This window comes from Peromyscus maniculatus, chromosome 4 (genome assembly GCF_049852395.1).
Source record: "Peromyscus maniculatus bairdii isolate BWxNUB_F1_BW_parent chromosome 4, HU_Pman_BW_mat_3.1, whole genome shotgun sequence".
Classification (NCBI taxonomy): Eukaryota; Metazoa; Chordata; class Mammalia; order Rodentia; family Cricetidae; genus Peromyscus; species Peromyscus maniculatus.
The window spans coordinates 68,460,727-68,480,009 of NC_134855.1; the positions used below are offsets into that span (position 1 = coordinate 68,460,727).

General features: G+C 47.7%; 1 protein-coding gene across 1 annotated transcript in view; it reads left to right on the forward strand.

The window, feature by feature from the left end:
- The window catches only part of Lrp4 (LDL receptor related protein 4), a 52,863-nt gene that overhangs the window by 29,899 nt on the left and 3,681 nt on the right, over positions 1-19,283 (forward strand). Inside the window, exons 21-37 of the mRNA XM_076569984.1 lie at positions 1,298-1,487; positions 1,574-1,705; positions 2,805-2,945; positions 3,207-3,293; positions 3,399-3,570; positions 4,384-4,546; positions 4,662-4,887; positions 5,236-5,539; positions 7,374-7,592; positions 7,759-7,893; positions 8,702-8,810; positions 11,481-11,625; positions 11,853-11,966; positions 12,396-12,528; positions 15,036-15,103; positions 16,463-16,550; positions 18,548-18,689. Coding sequence (XP_076426099.1) covers positions 1,298-1,487; positions 1,574-1,705; positions 2,805-2,945; positions 3,207-3,293; positions 3,399-3,570; positions 4,384-4,546; positions 4,662-4,887; positions 5,236-5,539; positions 7,374-7,592; positions 7,759-7,893; positions 8,702-8,810; positions 11,481-11,625; positions 11,853-11,966; positions 12,396-12,528; positions 15,036-15,103; positions 16,463-16,550; positions 18,548-18,689 — 2,568 coding nt within the window. The remainder of the gene's footprint in view (positions 1-1,297; positions 1,488-1,573; positions 1,706-2,804; positions 2,946-3,206; positions 3,294-3,398; positions 3,571-4,383; positions 4,547-4,661; positions 4,888-5,235; positions 5,540-7,373; positions 7,593-7,758; positions 7,894-8,701; positions 8,811-11,480; positions 11,626-11,852; positions 11,967-12,395; positions 12,529-15,035; positions 15,104-16,462; positions 16,551-18,547; positions 18,690-19,283) is intronic.

Below are 19,283 nucleotides of genomic sequence, written 5' to 3' on the forward strand. Positions count from 1 at the left end.
TGACTAAGCTGCCTCTCCTTTGCCATTGTTTATTTTGTTATAATTTCTAACTTTCAGAAAAAATGGCAAGAGTATAAGGAATAATATTTTGCCACATTTCCTGTACCATTCTCATTCTCCCCCTCCTTTCCTCCTTCCCTCCCCTCTTCCTCTCCACACACATACACACATACACAAATGTAAACACACACACAATTATTTTTCTGAATCATCTGAGATTAAATTGGGAGACATCTTGCCATAATTCTAGAATATTCCAGTGTGTACGTCTTAAGAACAAGAACCTCACATGGTAAAACGGAGATTGGAGATGATGACACAGTAGGTAAAAGCATGGGCCATAGAAGTCTGAGGACCTGAGTTCAAATCCTGGTGGCCACATAAAAAACGTACAGAGTAACATGAGTATCTGTTCTCCTGGGGCCCCCACAGCGAGACGGGAGGCAGAGACGAGGACCCCAGAAGCTTGTAAACCAGTTCTCTTGGCGTCTACCTGGTGGGAGGCAAAGACACAGACATGAGGTTGTCCTCTGATTTCACACTGACACTGTGGAGTATACCCATAGATATCATACACACACATTTATTTATAATAGTAAATAATAAATAAATTTAATTAAAATAATTTGGCATATTGCTGTATAATCTACACTGTTTAATTTCATTACCACTTTCTTCCGTAATGTCTTTTAATAATTTTAAGTTTTTCTCTTTTACTCCAATATCTAATCCAGAATAACCCATTGCATTTAGTGACTCCCCTGCTTCCCTCTCTCTGAGGGTCTTGCTCTGTAGCCCAAGGTGGCCTCAAACTTGGGCGGTCCTCCTGCCTCATCCTCCTCAGTTCTGGGACTGCAGGCCTGTCTCAACATGCCCAGCTGTGTCTCTTCACCCTCTAATCTGGCTGCCTCCTCTGACTTTCTTAACCTTTCTGTTTAAAATGAAACCATTTCTTCAGTGTGTGTGTGCGTGTGCGTGTGCATGTGCGTGCGTGCGTGCGTGCGTTTGTGTGCGTGTGCGTGCATGTGTGCTTGCTCTGTCAGGATGGGGTCCATTGTAAAGTTGCTAATTTTCCTTTTGTGATTTGAGCCCAGACACATTGGCAATATGTATGTGATTTTACAGTAATCACACAGAGCTCAGGTAGGCGCTCACACGCGCTGGTAGACAGGAGCGGAGAGAGACAAGCTCTAGGTCAAGGTCACACAGGAAGTTGCTGTGGCAGAGCTTCCCAGATCTTCCGAGCTCTTGCTGGCTCCCGGTACTGTTGTGTGATACCACTGTTGGGGCCCGCCAGGTGCTGATTGGAAGTCAGCTCCCCCACCCTTTTGGGCTGACTCTCTATGGACAGCGCATCTATTGGACCGACTGGCAGACCAAAAGTATACAAAGCGCTGACCGGCTGACCGGGTTAGACCGGGAGACTCTACAGGAGAACCTAGAAAATCTCATGGACATCCATGTCTTCCACCGCCAGAGGCCTCCAGGTGAGCAGCCGCCAGCAGATGCTAGCCTCTCCCTCAGCCTTCTTACGCCCCAGCCTGCCCCGTTGACAGTTCCCCTCCCTCTACAGTGATAACGCCATGTGCTGTGGAGAATGGTGGCTGCAGCCATTTGTGTCTCCGGTCCCCAAATCCAAGCGGCTTCAGCTGTACCTGCCCCACGGGCATCAACCTGCTGATTGATGGCAAGACGTGTTCACCAGGTGAGTGGAGGCATCGCCTGTGTGGGTGGAGATAGGGCTGTCCCGTCCTCTGCGAGAGTCCTCCAGCATGATCTGAGAATCTGTGAGTGTCGCTCCTCCCAGAAGCTTAGAAGAGAGAGTGGGAGCTTAGAGAAGGATGGAGACCAGGTTCTATTGTGAGAAAGACTGTCCTGTCTCAACAGTTTGAGCTGTTGCAAAATTATAATATGATGATTCGTTTAGAAGAAGACTCTTCACTTTCTGCACAGACTCGGTAAAAGATGTGCCACTTTTGTGAGCACAGGACCTGTGTGTCATTCTTATGGGAGTGTCCCAGGAGTAAGGCCTGGCTACTCAGACGTTAGGGGTCAAGGTTTCTCCTAGGAGATCTGTACGGTAGACTGCATTTGAACCCTGACCTCCTAAAGAATCTGAGTGCCTCTTAGCTTGTGAATGAAGCTTTCTGGGCCCCTTTTCTACTTTTCTTAAGCTTCGTGTGATAAAAGGGTCTTTCAAAGAGGGCTGCCGCTACACTCACGCTTAATGTTGTGTGTGTGTGTGTGTGTGTGTGTGTGTGTGTGTGTGTGTGTGTGTGTAAACCAGAGGATATCTTGAGGTAGTCTCTTTTCTCCTTCCACCATATGGGTCCTAGGGACTGAACTCAGGTCATCGGGCCTGGTGGCAGGCACTGTCACCCACTAACTCATCTTGCCAGCCCTCCTTCCATAGTATAAACAAAGAGGTGTAATCCCGGGAGAATCAGGAGTTGAAGACGCTCCTCATTTACACAATGAGGCCAAGGCCAACCTAGGCCATATGACACCCCTTTTCAAGCTCTCCTACCCCCAAAAGGGAAGTACCATTTATGCATACGAATGAAGCCTAGTGCTCAGTGCTTTGTGTATGTACATTATTTCTTTTAATTCTCATAGTCATCCTGTTATTATCCCCATTATATAGAACAGAAAACTGAGGCTTAAGTAATTTCAGTAATTTGCCTAGGATCACACAACCAGACCAATAGTGTCAGACTCTGGGGCTTCAGTTTGCCTGCCTCCAGATCCTCTCAGTGGCTCTCCTAGACTGACTGTTCTCCCTCCTCCTCTCTCCCCCGGGGCAGGCATGAACAGCTTCCTCATCTTCGCCAGGAGGATCGATGTGCGCATGGTCTCCTTGGATATCCCTTATTTTGCTGATGTGGTGGTCCCAATCAACATGACCATGAAGAACACCATTGCCATCGGAGTGGACCCTCTGGAAGGTCTGTGTGACTCTTCTTCCCACCTGTATTTCTGTGCCCGATCAAAAGCTGTCATTGTCCTTTCCTTCTCTCGCCTTTAGCATCTGCTCTTTCTGTCTTTGCCAAGAGCTGTCCCGCTATGACCTTCCTCCCCTTCCATCCATTTCTCCCGTTTGGGACGACAGGGGTCTTTGCTCTGTCCTCACGTCTCAGGCTCTGGGTCAGGTGTGGGTGCCACTGTGGGCAGGCAGGGCCTGGGTTGAGTCTAGCGTTCCCTCTCAGGAAAAGTGTACTGGTCTGACAGCACGCTGCACAGGATCAGTCGTGCCAGCCTGGATGGCTCACAGCATGAGGACATCATCACCACAGGTGAGCTTTCCCCTCCGCCCAAGGGCCACCTGTCTGGCTAACGAGCAGCGGACTGTCCCATCTGCCTTAAGGCAGGGGTCAGTGTGTTCTTCTGACATCCTATAGGTCTGCAGACCACAGATGGACTTGCAGTGGATGCCATCGGCCGGAAAGTGTACTGGACGGACACAGGGACCAATCGGATAGAAGTTGGCAACCTGGATGGGTCTATGCGGAAAGTGTTGGTGTGGCAGAACCTTGACAGTCCCCGGGCCATTGTACTGTACCACGAAATGGGGTGAGAGCTGGCTTTATCACCCTGGAGAGCTGAGTGGACCATGCTTAGCTGGGACCATGGATAGGTCAGGGTGCAGAGTGGAAGACGCGTTGCAGGAGCACTGTGAACCCTGGAGGTCACTGTAGGCCGACCCCTGACCCAGGATTGTTCCGCTCCCTTGCAGCTTCTTTATTGTGTCAGCATAGTGTACAGCTTTAAAGCACGATCCTTGCCATCAGAAGACAGGAGTCAAGGGCTGGGGAGATGCGGCAGGTAGGAAAGTGCTCGCCACGCGAGCGTGAAGACCTCAGTGTGGAATCCCAGTACCCACATAAAAAGCCAGGTACAGTGATATGTGCCTATGATCCCAGTACTGGGGAGGCAGACAGGAGGACCCCTAGAGCTTGCTGGCCGGCCAGTCTTGCTGAACCGGTGAGCTCCAGGTTCAGTGAAAGATCTTATCTCAAAAGAAAAAGGTAGAAATTGACTGAGGATCGTCCACCTCTGGCCTCAAGCCTCACATGCACACACATGTGCATGCACCGGCATACACAGGTGCACATGTACAAAGATCAAGATTTAGATTCTTTCATGTGTATTAGCTTCCTCACTGGGGATCTAATGTTTGAACTTTCTGATCCTTATCAGCTTTCTCCCTTGTCAAGCAAGGGTGACAATAAAAATGCATAACTTGTCACCCACCCTTGCAAAGTGAGCTAATGCATGGGAGGTATCTGGCGTTTTGCAGGAACTCACCATATGTTTGACGTGCTGCAGGTGTTCACAGCATGCAGGAGCTGTTAGAATAACCAGCTGCTTTACTTCCTCAATCAGGTTCATGTACTGGACAGACTGGGGAGAGAATGCCAAGTTAGAGCGGTCTGGAATGGATGGTTCAGATCGCACTGTGCTCATCAACAACAACCTAGGGTGGCCCAATGGGCTGACTGTGGACAAGGCCAGCTCCCAACTGCTGTGGGCTGATGCCCACACTGAGGTGAGAGCCCTGCACTGCTTCCCGGGAGCCTGGGAAGATGGACGAGATCTGTCCAGGCTCTTCAGCGACGGCTCCCGGTGGACTAAGAGCCACCTCTCCACAATCTCCTCCACAGAGAATTGAGGCGGCCGACCTGAATGGTGCCAATCGGCATACGTTGGTGTCACCAGTACAGCACCCATATGGCCTCACTCTGCTTGACTCCTATATCTACTGGACCGACTGGCAGACCCGCAGCATCCACCGGGCCGACAAGAACACAGGCAGCAACGTCATCTTGGTGAGGTCCAACCTGCCAGGCCTCATGGACATCCAAGCTATTGACCGGGCACAGCCGCTGGGTGAGAAGACCCCCAGGGCTCTGCGTCAGAGCCTCTGGATTTCTGGGGCATGGCAAAGCAGGATATAGCCAGGGCACAGAATTACTTCCAGTCAGAGGGACTTCCTGAGTCCCACTTCCAGGATAAGTCTTTTTTTCCCTCTGGGTATGACTGGTACCACAGGTCTATGATGCTGCTACCTTCAGAATTCTCAGAGACACTTGCTCTATCTACCTCGCACTTCTGTCTAACCCTGAATCTTGTCACTAAAAGTGGCAAAGAGTCAGTCATAAGAAACTAGGTCCTTCATGACCGAGTCTGCCCACCTCCCAGGCTGGGCATGAAAGCACGATGCTCCTCTCTCACCAGGTTTTAATAAGTGCGGCTCGAGAAACGGTGGCTGTTCCCACCTCTGTTTACCTCGGCCTTCTGGTTTCTCCTGCGCCTGCCCCACTGGCATCCAGCTGAAGGGGGACGGGAAGACCTGTGATCCCTCCCCAGAGACCTACCTGCTCTTCTCTAGCCGAGGCTCCATTCGGCGCATCTCCCTGGACACCGAGGACCACACAGATGTGCATGTCCCTGTTCCTGGGCTCAACAACGTCATCTCCCTAGACTATGACAGTGTGGATGGAAAGGTCTACTACACAGATGTGTTCCTGGATGTTATCAGGTATGAGCGTCACTGAAGCCAGCAGGGGACACAAACCTGCTTCTGCATAGTCAGGTGTGAGGTTATGTTCTCTGTTGACAGCTAACTAGACTGGATGCCTTGGCAGTTTAGACACAGAGTTATAGTCTTGACCACTTCACAGCACGCCACACTTGTTTTTTCTTTTTCTTTCTTTCTTTCTTTCTTTCTTTTTTTTTTTTTTTTTTTTTTTTTTTGGTTTTTCAAGGTAGGGTTTCTCTGTAGCTTTTGTAGATCAGACTGGCCTTGAACTCACAGCGATCTGCCTGCCTCTGCCTCCCGAGTGCTGGGATTAAAGGCGTGCGCCACCACCGCTCAGCTTATGCCACGCTTCTATTGCTTGTTTGCTGGTCTAACAATTGTAAAGCTACTCAGGAGGCTGAAATTGGAAGATCACTAGTTTGAGGCCAACATGGGCAAGGCCCAGTCTCCAAAAATAAAAACAGAGCTGATTATGGTGGTTCTCCACCTCTAATCTCAGCCCTCTGGAGGCTGAGGCAGGAGGACAGTGAGTTTAAGATCAGCCAGGACAATATGGCAATCTCCTGTCTCAAAAACACAATAAACAGGATGTAGCTCAGTTTATAGAGTGCTTGTCTAGCATGCACAAAGCTCTGGGTTTGGTTCTCAGCATTGCCTAAAGTAGGCACCAGAGAGGTAGAGGCAGAAGGAGCAGACATCCAAGGCCATCTTTGGCCATATAATGAGCTAGTTTGAGGCCTGGGCTACATGAGCCCCCACATTATATACATGTATATATGTGTGTGTGTGTATGTATGTATGTATGTATGTATGTATGTATGTATGTAATGGAAACCTTGTATATTAAATAAATAATCGTAATGCCAAGTTGGGAACATGGAACATCCACACTTAGTGCCAGGCCGTGGGGAAACTCTAAGAATCCCCCAAGGCAGATGTAAAGTTGGAATCTATATTGCAGTATAGTATAGGAACCTTAGCCCAATGATAAGTTTTCTATTACTTTACACAGTTGTTTTGAGTGATTCTTTTGCTATTGTTTTTATTACTTTTTACTTTTCTTATTTCAACACAACTCAAGAATATGATGTCATACCAGTACAAGTGATTTACCATGGCAGAAATTCTTAGACCGGATGTAGAGATCTTGGTCTTTGTTCTCCTGAGGGTGTATTAGGATCTCATGTGGTGTGTAGAATTTAGAGAAATCCCCCAGGTGACTGGGACATGATCCTTACCCACGGTGCATGGGTCTCTGTGTAAAAGCACATCTTGGCTTTGGTAAACCTTTCCTTTCTAGCTTTTTTTTTTTTTTTTTTTTTTTTTTCTCGAGACAGGGTTTCTCTGTGTAGCTTTGCAGCCTGTCCAAACTCACTCTGTAGACCAGGATGGCCTCGAACTCACAGAGATCCGTCTGCCTCTGCCTCCCGAGTGCTGGGATTAAAGGCATGCGCCACCACTGCTCGGCTCCTTTCTATCTTTACTCTGTTTTGTGCTAAAGACTGAACCCAAGACCAGTGCTCTGCCACTGAACTACACTCCCAGCCTCAATCTACCTGTCTCATAATCACCCCCAGGTAGCAATCCTTGTGTCCTCACAAAGATACATTCACACGTGAATATATTATTTATTTGTCTTACGGTAAAACATGCGTTCAAAGCCTTTACTACTTCCAGTTTGAAGGAAACACTCGAAGAATTCACTCTCTCATTCATTCTCCATGCTGGGTGCCGAGGAACATTAGTTTATCCCTGTCTATGGCACTTACAAGGAGTTCCAGGGTATTATTTCTGGTCAGTCTGGTTACTCACACAATCCTGTATTGTCCCCAAGGCGAGCGGACCTGAATGGCAGCAACATGGAGACTGTTATCGGACACGGGCTGAAGACCACTGATGGCCTGGCCGTGGACTGGGTTGCCAGAAACCTGTATTGGACAGATACAGGAAGAAATACCATCGAAGCGTCTCGTCTAGACGGTTCCTGTCGCAAAGTGCTGATCAACAACAGTCTAGACGAGCCCCGGGCCATTGCTGTTTTCCCCAGAAAGGGGTAAGTTCATGCCCAGCAGGAAAGAGATCCAGGCTGGAAGGGCCTGGTAGAAGATAAGCTCCTAGATGGTCCTTACCAATTAATGGATTGGTGTGTCCACTCTGTTCTGTCAACCTCTTGGCACCGTCTCCCCATGCTCTGTGACAATGGCACTATTGTGTCTTAGGTACCTCTTCTGGACAGACTGGGGCCACATTGCCAAGATCGAACGGGCCAACCTGGATGGTTCTGAGCGGAAGGTCCTCATCAACACAGACCTAGGCTGGCCCAACGGCCTTACCTTGGACTATGATACCCGCAGGTGAGAACCCTGGCCCAAACAGCCACCTGGAAATGTCGTGGGTCAAGGAGAGGACAGAGATTGACATGGGGAAAAGAAAAGATGGAAAGCTCCTTGGTAGACGGGGAAGAGGAAACTATGAGGAGGATGAGACAACACAGTCTTAGCCCAGGAGTTGTCGAATCCAGCCCTGGGCCCTCTGCGGGGTTTGGTCTCCTCGATTTACAAGTGTTTGAGGACCCTGATTTATAAATGTTAGTAGACAGAGTGTGTCCTATTCTCCACATCCACTTAGGGGCTGCTTCTTAGATTTGTTGCTTACCCGAGGAAGCAACAGGCTCTGGAACTGGCACCTCCTACTCTAGATTAAAAACAACAACAACAACAACAACAAAAACAAATGTGAAAATGTGAAGGGCAGAGGGGGGTGTCTTCTCCTTCCTGCCTGCAGGGGAAAAGAACTAAGGTCACCTGGGGAGTTGGTAGGGCACCCTCTTCTTTTAACCTTGCTTAGGAGCACATGGCCGGAGCGCTCTTTCTGAGGACCATTTGTAAAAATTTGGGCTTAGCTGTCTGGATAGGATCTGAAGGGTGATCAGATCACCAGAGGAAAGGCTGAGGGTGGTTCCTCTAAGATGCCTGGAGTCTCCAGGTCTCTGCCGAGCAGTTCCGGCCTCCCCGCGTATGAGCTGCATCTCCTTCAGCTGGGACTCACGGGAAAGGGATGTTTCCTGACTCTGCGTAACACCTGTCAGTCCAGCTCAGGAAGGACCAGAGAGCCCCTGATGACCCATGCATGCATGTGCTACCCTTCTCTTTTTCTCTGCAGGATCTACTGGGTCGATGCCCATCTGGATCGGATCGAGAGCGCTGACCTGAGCGGGAAGCTGCGGCAGGTCTTGGTCAGCCACGTGTCCCACCCCTTTGCCCTCACACAGGTACTGGCTCAGGAGAGAGGTAACTAGGCCTCCCTGACCGAGGTGTTTCCTGGGGTACTCTGCTATCCTGGCCCAGCACTTCCAAGTTCCATCATTTGAACATGTGGCTCTCAGAGGTGCACAGAATCAGCGGTGGAGCTGTTAAATGCCAGTTCCAGGGCTCTGGCTCTAGAGAAATCGCTTTGTGATGGCTGGGCCCGGGAATGTGTCAGTTTGATGCATTCCCCTCTTGATCCTACTGCTGTGCTCTTAGCTCACTTAGTTAAAGATGGTTAAAATGGCTAAAGGCCAGAGGTGATTTTAGACATTTATTTGGTAAATGTTTGAGTACCTTCACATTGACCCTGATGCCTACCGGAGTAAATAACTGGATAACTTTGAACAAGACACAGAACCTCTGCAGGCTGCAGTCGCCTACAAAACAAAGCAGTTTAATCAGAACGCTCTCCGAAAGTGTGCGGCAGGTGTGCACAGGACCCGGAGCACAGTGAGCACTAAATGCCTTCTATTAGTCACTCTGTGATCGCTGTGACAAGTCACCTGGCTAGGGAAGGAAGGAAAGGTTCATTTCAGCTCACAGTCCACGGGGTCATCCAATCAGAGCAGCCCTGGTGGCAGGAGCGGGAGGCAGCTAGCTGGTCACCGTGTCTGCAGTCAGGAGATGGACGCTGACGGATGCTGCGCCCAGCTGCCCGTCTCCTTTTTATTCGGGCTAAGACTTCAGCCCACTCACGTGTAGACTGAGTCTTCCCACCTTAATTAACTTACCCAGAAACCTCAGGGACAGGCCCTGAAGTTTGTTTCCACGGTGATTCTAAATGCCCTCAACTTGACAATCAAGAATTAACCATCAAGTCAGGTGAGGTGGCTTACAGGGGCAGATGGATCTCTGTGAGTTCAAGGCCATGCTAGAAAGGGATACATAAGACCCCGTCTCAAAAAAAGAGATTAACCATCGCATGTAACCATTTCAATTATTCTTAGTCGTCATTTTGGGGAAGTTCAACACAGTAGGTTAACCTGAGGGAACTATGTAGTAGCATATGGTTGTAATTCCCTGGCTATTAGGAGGTGGAGGCAGGGGGATTAGGAGTTCAAGGTCATCCTCAGCTACATAGCTAGTTCGAGGCTAGTCTGGGCTATATGAGACTCTGTCTCAAAAAAAAAAAAAAAAGGGAAAAAGATAATTTGGGATAAGATAAGGAAGGCTGAGTCTGAACAGATTCTTAGACACTTACATTCTATCTACTTGACAAACATCATTCACTCTGTTTTCTTCCTTCCTTCCTTTCTTCCCTTCTTTCTTTCCTTTTTTAAAGATTTCTTTGTTTATGTGTGCAGTGTTCTTCCTGCATGTGTCCTTGAAGACCAGAAGAGGGCACCAGATCCACCATGAGCCACCATGTGGTTGCTGGGAATTGAACTCAGGACCTCTGAAAGAGCAGCCTGTGCTCTTAATCTCTGAGCCATCTCATTGTTTCTTTTTGATGCCAGGGACTGAACCTGTAACACTCTGCCACAGAGCTACATGCCTAGCCCTGGATTGTGTATCATCAGGTTTACCTGAAGATAGGCTAATACTGAATATATTTTCTCAGTCTACAAGTGTCCTCCAGAATCTCTACCATTCTACCACCGAGGAGAAAGAGAATAATACTTTCATTTCTCCTTTCACCCTTGGCTGAGAAGCTTAGCACCAATGCATGGTCAGGAAACTGTCCACAGAAATAAGCAGATTGGAGTCAGGGCTCTGAACAAAAAGACCAAAACAGCTGAGGCTGAAAAGAGCCTGGGTTCCTGTTTGCTGGGTAGTGAGCTCTTCATTCGTTTGACTGAGGACTGAGCATAGGTTGCTACAGACTCAGATGACCACATTCTTGTCCTTGAAGAAATGAATTGGACTGGGCCTGAGGTATACGGCTCTAACTCTAGCACTTGGGAGGAAGAGGCAAGAGGTTCTTTGTTTGTTTGTTCATTCGTTTGCTTGCTTGTTTTTCGAGACAGGGTTTCTCTATGTAGCTCTGGCTGTCCTGGAACTCACTCTGTAGATCAGGCTGACTTCGAACTCATAGAGATCCCCCTGCCTCTGCCTCCCGAGTGCTGGGATTAAAGGCGTGCGCTGCTGCCACCACCTGGCAGCAAGAGGTTCTGCAGTGTGAGGCCTGCCTGAGCCGCAAAATGAGTTCCAGGCTAACCTGGGCTCAATCTCAAAAAAACAAAACATAGCTAGGCAAGGTAGGGTGTGCCTATCATTCCAGCACTTGGGAGGTGGAGGCAGGGGGATTAGGAGTTCAAAGCCATTCTCAGCTACATAGCAAGTTTGAGACCAATCTGGGCTACATGAGCCCCTGCCTCAATAAACCAAAACAAAACCGATAAACAGTCAGTCAAACAAACAAACTGAGTAGTGTGGAACAGACAGAAACACAAACAATTTACTGCTTAGTGTCCAAACTCCATGTGGAAGTAGCTGCATGGTGCAGAGCAGAGGGGAGAATGTACTCATGAATTTGGAGAGACTTCCTGAATGTCTGGGAGTCCACAGAACCGATCTGGGGTCAGAGGCAGAAGGCATTTATTTCAGCGGAGGGAGAGCACACATTGACACACAGAAGTGGCGCTGGGGTCTGATTCCTGACTACTTCTTCTTTTGGGTTCTTTATTGAGTAGCAGGAGAGGTGGATCTACTGGACAGACTGGCAGACCAAGTCCATCCAGCGTGTCGACAAGTACTCGGGCCGCAACAAGGAGACAGTGCTGGCCAATGTGGAGGGACTCATGGACATCATCGTGGTGTCCCCTCAGCGGCAGACAGGTGGGCCCCTGGGAACTGAGCCCCTTCCCTCAGCGGGGACTGGCTCTGGTCATCCCAAGGACTGTTAGTGGCCAACATAATTAGAGCCACAAGAAAACCTTGTGATTATCCCCTTCCTGCTCTATTGTCCTGGGAGTGGGAGAGCCCTGGATCTCCTCCCTTTTGAGAAGTGTGAGACTGGGAGACCCTATTCTGTCTCAGACCAGACACATATGTTTTGCCTCCAGGGACCAATGCCTGTGGTGTGAACAATGGTGGCTGTACCCACCTCTGCTTTGCCAGAGCCTCCGACTTTGTGTGTGCCTGTCCTGATGAGCCCGACAGTCATCCCTGCTCCCTTGGTGAGTCCCTGGAGTAGCTTCTTGGAACAGCAGGGCCCTTGGAAAGGGAGGGGGATGGCAGCCTCGACTCTCTCCTTTTAGGTAGCATCGTAGTGGTATAATGTAAATGAGCTGGGTACTTGGGCTTTGTGATGCTCAGGCCTGGCTTTGTCTGGCCTCTGGCACTTTTTAGAACAGAACTCTGGACTCCTGATGTCTTGTTAGAGATCATCAGATCATCTCTACTCCTAATCTTTGTGAGCCAGTGATTTTTTTTAGAATCACTAATGCTAAATCCAAGTCTTTTTTTTTTTTTTTTTTTTAATTTATAGCAATAAATGAGAGTACCTAAGGTCAGGGAATCTGAAAGATTCTGTCAAGGCGTCTGGCAGCTACTCTTGAACCATTTTTGGTTTCTAGCTGCCCATTCCAATCTTCTTTTCTCTCCAGTACCTGGCCTAGCGCCTCCCGCTCCCAGAGCTACCAGCATGAGTGAAAGGAGCCCAGTGCCACCCAACACATTGCCCACCACCCTGCATTCTTCTACCGCCAGGACCCGCACAGCCCTGGAGGGGGCAGGAAGGTAAGGAGGGTCAGGTCGATACGAGACTGGGAGTCTGGATTCAGGTCACCCTGCCCTGCTGGTAGAAGAGCATTGTCCCAGTTACACACACACACACACACACACACACACACACACACACACACACACCCCTTTATCAAATAAGCAAATAGAGCCATATACTGTGTTCAAATCAAGCATAAAATATATTTTATTAAATTTAACGTGCTAACAACTAGAGCTTAAAAAGTAAATGACCTGACTTCAGTTTTGAAAGAAGAAATAATAGCTCCAAAATAAGTACTCTAAACTCAGTGTCTCCAAAGTCTAAGATTTGTATATAGTCAGGGGCTAAAGAGATGCCTCAGTGGTTAAGAGCACTGGCTGCTTTTCCAGAGGTCCTGAGTTCAATTCCCAGCAACCACATGGTGGCTCACAGCCATCTGTAATGAGATCTGGCGCCCTCTTCTGGCCCGCAGGCATACATGCAGGCAGAACACTATACATAATAAACTTTGCACATGCTAGGCAGGTGTTCTACTGCTGAGCTACACTCCTAGTTCCTGGGTTTATTTGGGGAACATCTGGACCTTCCTCAGACTTTTCCCCCCCTGTGTGTGCACATACATGCTCCTACGTGCATGTGGAGGCCAGAGGTCACTGTGGAGTGTCTTCCTCAGTTGCTTCCCATCTTGTTTTTTGAGACATGGCCTCTCCCTTACCTTAGAACTCACCAGCTGTCTATCTAGGCCAGCAAGCTGCAGGGCTCCTCCACCTGTCCAGCACAGGGGTTACCAGTGTTGGCTGCTACAACCAGCTTTTTATGTGGGTACTGGGACTCCAAACTTAGTCCTGGCGAGAAATTTATCCATGGAACCATCTCCTTGGGCCCTCTGTTTTTGTTTTGTTTTGTTTATTTTTTTAATGCGCATAGAATTCAGCCCCTTGTTACTTTTTTTTTTTTTTTCACTCGAGACAGGGTTTTTTGGCTGTCCTGGAACTCTCTTTGTAGACCAGGCTGGGCTCGAACTCACAGAGATCCACCGCCCAGCCTCCCTTGTTATTTCTTTATAGCCTATGGTAATAAATGTTTTGATTATTTAAGTGTGTTAGCTGGAATATAACTTTAAAGAAAAACCCCTTCCCACATAACGAAGCAGAACAGAGGTGCTAAAAGAAAACAGTCTCTTGTATGTTTTTTCTAGTTAATAAGCCCTTTTTCATATGCATGTGTCCCATAATTGAAGAAATAATAATAGCAACCATAACTAGTATTTCTTCCATTTTTTAACTTATTTTTTAACAATTTCATAATATATGCCCTGATCCTATGCAGCCCCCCTCTCCTCCCACCTGAACTTTTATTCCAGACGGGGACACTATGTAGCTTAGGCTGTCCTCACACTTGGGATCCTCCAAGGGCTGGGATTACAGCTGCTCACCCTGCCACTCCCTCAGGCCTTTCTCACTGGAGTTCCGGTTGAAGATTCATTGTATCTGGGCTTCAGGTGCTCTTGTGCTGTCTGTAGGGCTTTTTTTCAAGGCCGTTGGGAGGTGCCTCCAGTTGCTCGCCCTAATACGCCAGAGTTTCCTCCTGAGCGTTGCAGCGCACCAGCGGGCCGCTCCCTCTGGTTGTTTTGCTTATTCCCTTGTGAAAGAATGGAGGCAAGAAAAACAATGTTTTTAACCTTGTGGTAACCAATCAGATTTGCTTGGTTAGCAGCTGTTTCCCATTCATTCTTGTAGTCTAAGAAAGATTTGAATTGGTGTCCTTAGAATTCTGTCTAGCTCACTCTAGAACTGCTACGTTTAAAGGCATATAATTGAAAACATATTTAAACGTGGCATAGCAGCTGGAAAACATCTGTCTCTGTCTCTGTCTCTGTCTCTGTGTGTGTGTGTGTGTGTGTTTTGAGACAGGGTCTCACTATGTAACTCTGGCTACCCTGGAACTCACTATGTAGACCAGGCTGGCCTCAAACTCACAGAGATCCACCTACTGCTGCCTCCTAAGTGCTGGGATTAAAGGCGTGCGCCACCATGCCTGGCTTAATACATTGTGTTTTTATTTCATTTGGGGGGCGTATATCCCAACACATGTGGAGGGAGGTCAGAGGACAAGTTGCAGGAGTCAGTTCTCTTTTTCTATCATGTGGAATCCAGGGATCAAACTCAGGTCATCAGGCTTGGCAACAGGTGTCTTTATCTGCTGAGCCGTCTCCCTGACTCCCTGGTAGATTCTGAGGCCTGGAAGCCCTGTTCATAGCCCTCCCTCCTTTCCTGGAAGAGGGTGAGGATCTCTTTGAGTACAAGAAACCTTCATGTCTTTTTTGTTGTTGTTGTTGTTTTTGGTTTTTTTTCGAGACAGGGTTTCTCTGTGTAGCTTTGCGCCTTTCCTGGATCTTGCTCTGTAGACCAGGCTGGCCTCGAACTCACAGAGATCTGCCTGCCTCTGCCTCCCGAGTGCTGGGATTAAAGGCATGCGCCACCACCGCCCAGCTTCATGGCTTTTTTTTTACGCCCCACAGATGCTCTGAAAGGGATGCCCAGCTGGGCCTCTGTGTACATTCCAATGAGGCTGTACCTGCTGCTCCAGGTAGGTTCTGGAAAAGATTCTTCTGTTTATTTGTTTTTAAAACAGACTATTTATAACATTTAGGCCACGCTGGCCTCAAACTCTGAATCTTCCTGCCTCTTGTCTCCCAAGTGCTGAGAGTATGGTGTGGGTATACCATCACACCTAGCTTTATAGACTAAGTCTCCACTCATTTCTTTCCTAGCTTTTGTGAGGAGTCTTACGGGGTTGATGAACTCTTTTTATTGACTCAATCCACAGAAATAATAATCCTGAGTCACCACTTAGAGTGTACCTGCCAGGCATTTGATAAGTATTATATGCCATGTAGTGTGAATACTATGGTGTCCTGTCTTAGTTAGGGTTTCTATTGCTGTGACAGAGACCACGACCAAAAGCAATGTGGGGAGGAAAGGGTTTATTTCATCTTGTAACTCTCAGGTCATACTCCATCACTGAAGGAAGTCAGAGCAGAAGCTAAAGAAGAAGCCATGGAGGAGACACACCGCTTACCAGTGTGCTTCTCGTGGCTTGCTCAACCTGCTTTCCATATAAATAAATCCTGTCTTAGGACTGCCTGCCCAGGGGTGGAGCTACCCTCCCCATGGAAAGGCTCACCCACATCAATCTCTAATCAAGAACATTCCCCCACAGGCTAACTGGGGGCTTTTTCTCAATTGAGGTTCCTTCTTCTCAAATGACTCTAGCCTGTGTCCAGTTGAAAAAAAAAGAAGTAATCAACACATCCTCCTTATCCATGAAAGATCCATTCTAAACTCACCATTGAACCCTGAAACCTCAGAGAGTATTGAATCCTATTACACTACGTTTTTCATATATATACATATACACACACACACACACAATATTTATGGTATGGTAAAGTTTACTTTTAAAATTAGGTCAAGTAAGACATTAGCAACAGTGATTAATAATGCAATAAAACAATTATAACAATCTACTGTAATAAAGTTATATGACTATCATTGCTCTTTTCTCTCCAAATATTTCAATTTCTCATTGTAATATAATACTATTTTCAGGCTGTCATTGATGATGGGTAACTGAGAGAAAGAGAAACCACAGATTGGAAGGGCTTCTGTATATGTATAGTGTGTGCTGTCATTTAATTTCCACTAGTTACGGTGAACTAATGAGAAATGTACACTTAGAAGTTAAGCATCTTGCCTCACGTCACATAGGAAGTAAGTGGTCAGACTGGGATTGGAGGTGCTTCCCACCCATCTCCCGCACCTTGCTTCTGTGACCTTCACCCTCCTCAGACAATGTGCAACCCCACACAGATAAAAGGCACCCTCACACCAGCAACAGCTAGAGGGTGGTCAACTGTTCTTGCTTCCTACCTCCCTGTTCTCCTAGGGGAAGGACTTCACATCGGCTACGCCGTCGGTGGGCTCCTCAGTGTTCTGTTGATTTTGATGGTGATCGCAGCTTTGATGCTATACAGGTAACCTCAGCTTTGCTGTAGGGTGACATATTCTTTGGTGCCTGTTAGCCTCTCTGGGTTCTCTTGAAGCTCCGCAGTTTGCTGAATACTCCTCCACACAGCCTCGTTTCACTACTGGGCTCCAGATTAGAGTAGCAGAAGGAGAGAGTGTAAACCTAATTCTTCTTCTTCTGCCGCAACCTCAGCAGTTTCCTCACTGGGTGGCTGACTTTCTGTACTCCTCTCTACCGCCAACCATTGGAATTGCAAACTGTCTTCCCTTCACACAAGCACAACCTTTCACCGAACATGGTTGGCATAGCATTGCTCGATAGAAATCACTTTGAGAAGGCACGATGTGTCGTTTTCCATTGAGGATCTTTTCGTGTGCCTTTTTCTTTATATTTTCTTCCCAGTGCTCTCAACGTGGCAAACAACAAAACTATCTGAATTTTGCAGCCATTGCTGAAAATCATAATCTAATAATGCAGCTGCCACTGAAAATAATAATCTGATAATAATAATACCTCTTGCCTTTTAATGGGACAGTATCCATGTCCTAACTTGGTAATCTTAGCATTTCTGTTGCTGTAAGGAAACATTGTGACCAAAACCTTGGGGAGGAAAGGGTTTATTTTGATTCCACATCAATGTTCTCATCAAAGGAAGTCAGAACAGGACTCAGGGGCAGGAGCTGATGCAGAGGTCATGGAGGGGTGCTGCTGACTGGATTACGCCTCCGGCTTGCTCAGTCTGCTTTCTTTTTGGTTTATTTTATTTTATTTTTATTTTTTTGAGACAGGGTTTCTCTGTGTAGCGTGGCTGTTCTGGAACTCACTCTGTAGACCCTGCTGGCCTCAAACTCAGGGATCCACTTGTCTCTGCCTCCAGAGTGCTGGGATTAAGGTGGTGCACCACCACACCCGGATTCCAGCATGCTTTCTTATAGAACCTAGACCACAACCTAGGGGTGTCCCCACCCACAATGGGCTGGGCCCACCCACATCAATCAGTAATTAAGAAAATCCCCTACAGCTTGCCTGCTTGCATACCAATCCTACAGACCAGTAGTTCTCAACCTTCCTAATGCTGTGACCCTTTAATACAGTTCTTCATGTTGTGGTGACCCCCAACCATAAAATTATTTTTTGTTCTACTTCATAACTCTAATTTTGCTGCTATTGTGAATCATAATGTAAATATTTTTGGAGCTAGAGGTTTGTTGAGGGGTCACAACCCACAGGTTGAGAACCACTGCTATGGACTCATTTTTCTCAGTTGAGGTTCCCTCCTTGCAGATGACTATAGCTTGTGCATGAGCCTAGCCAGCACACCTGGTAACAGAGGTGCTAGTCCTCACTTTACAGACAAGGATCTGAGCTTCAGAACGATTAGATTGTGTCTACCCATATTCCAGCTGGTAGATCACAGAGGTAGGATTAGAACAAAGATCCATCTCTGCATAGCAAGTAACCCCAAAAGGCACTGAGTTAACATGATGCCCATTCATGGCCTCACAATTCATGTGGATCAGAAATCTGGATGCAGCTTCACCGTGCGCTCTGCTTCTAGGTCCCTCACAGGTTGTAATCTGGGTAACAGCCAGAGTTACGACCTTATCTCAAGGCTTGACTGGAAAAATATCCTTCCACATCTACTCAAATCATTGTTGGCAGGATGCAGTTCTTTACTGGCTGTTGGTTGGAGATCTCCCTTGCCTGCTGCTTGCTTGTGGACTTACCTATAAAACAACTCACAACATGGCAGTTTCTTTAAAGAATGAGAGGGAGGGAGGGTGCGCCGTTCAAGATGGAGGCTAATCTAGTATTTAGTGCTTTTGCATAATGGGTTCATTAGAAGTGAGTCGCCAGCTCCAGCCCACACTCGAGGGTGTGAGTGCCAGGAGGCAGGGTCGCCAGGACCTGCAGAGAGGCCGCTTCCCACACAGCTTACAGCTTCCCCCAGTATCATTCCTATGAAGAGCTCCACTGATTTCTGCGTAATTTTTCCTCTTGAAGACACAGAAAATCTAAACTCACGGACCCTGGGATGGGAAACCTGACCTACAGCAACCCCTCCTACCGAACTTCCACCCAGGAAGTGAAAATTGAAGCAGTTCCCAAACCAGCCATGTATAATCAACTGTGCTATAAGAAAGAGGTAACGGTGGAAACATCTGTTGAGTTTTTTCTGGGGCTTGGGGAGCAGGAGAGAGGAATTATGACTGAATTGCCTAAGTGGATGAGTAAGGACTGTGCGCTGTCTGGTCTACCATGTTGAAAATTACAGCGAACGGAAAACTGAGTGTTATTTGGGTTTCTGCAGAGATCTAGAATCTTTGGGTGACCATAGTAAAAGCAAGGCTAGAAGACTTAGGTCTGAAAGCAGTGGCAGTGAGTATCTTATCTCCCTGAAGGAGATTTTCTGGCTTTATGGGTGCCTCCCTCACTGGGGTGGTCATTCCTCTATGCTGAAGGAGATTTTCCAGCTTTATGGATGCCTCCCTCACTGGGGTGGTCATTCCTCTATGCTGAAGGAGATTTTCTGGCTTTATGGGTGCCTCCCTCACTGGGGTGGTCATTCCTCTATGCTGAAGGAGATTTTCCAGGTTTGTGGGTGCCTCCCTTACTGGGGTGGTCATTCCTCTATGCTGAAGGAGATTTTCCAGGTTTGTGGGTGCCTCCCTCACTGGGGTGGTCACTCCTCTATGCTGAAGGAGATTTTCCAGGTTTATGGGTGCCTCCCTCACTGGGG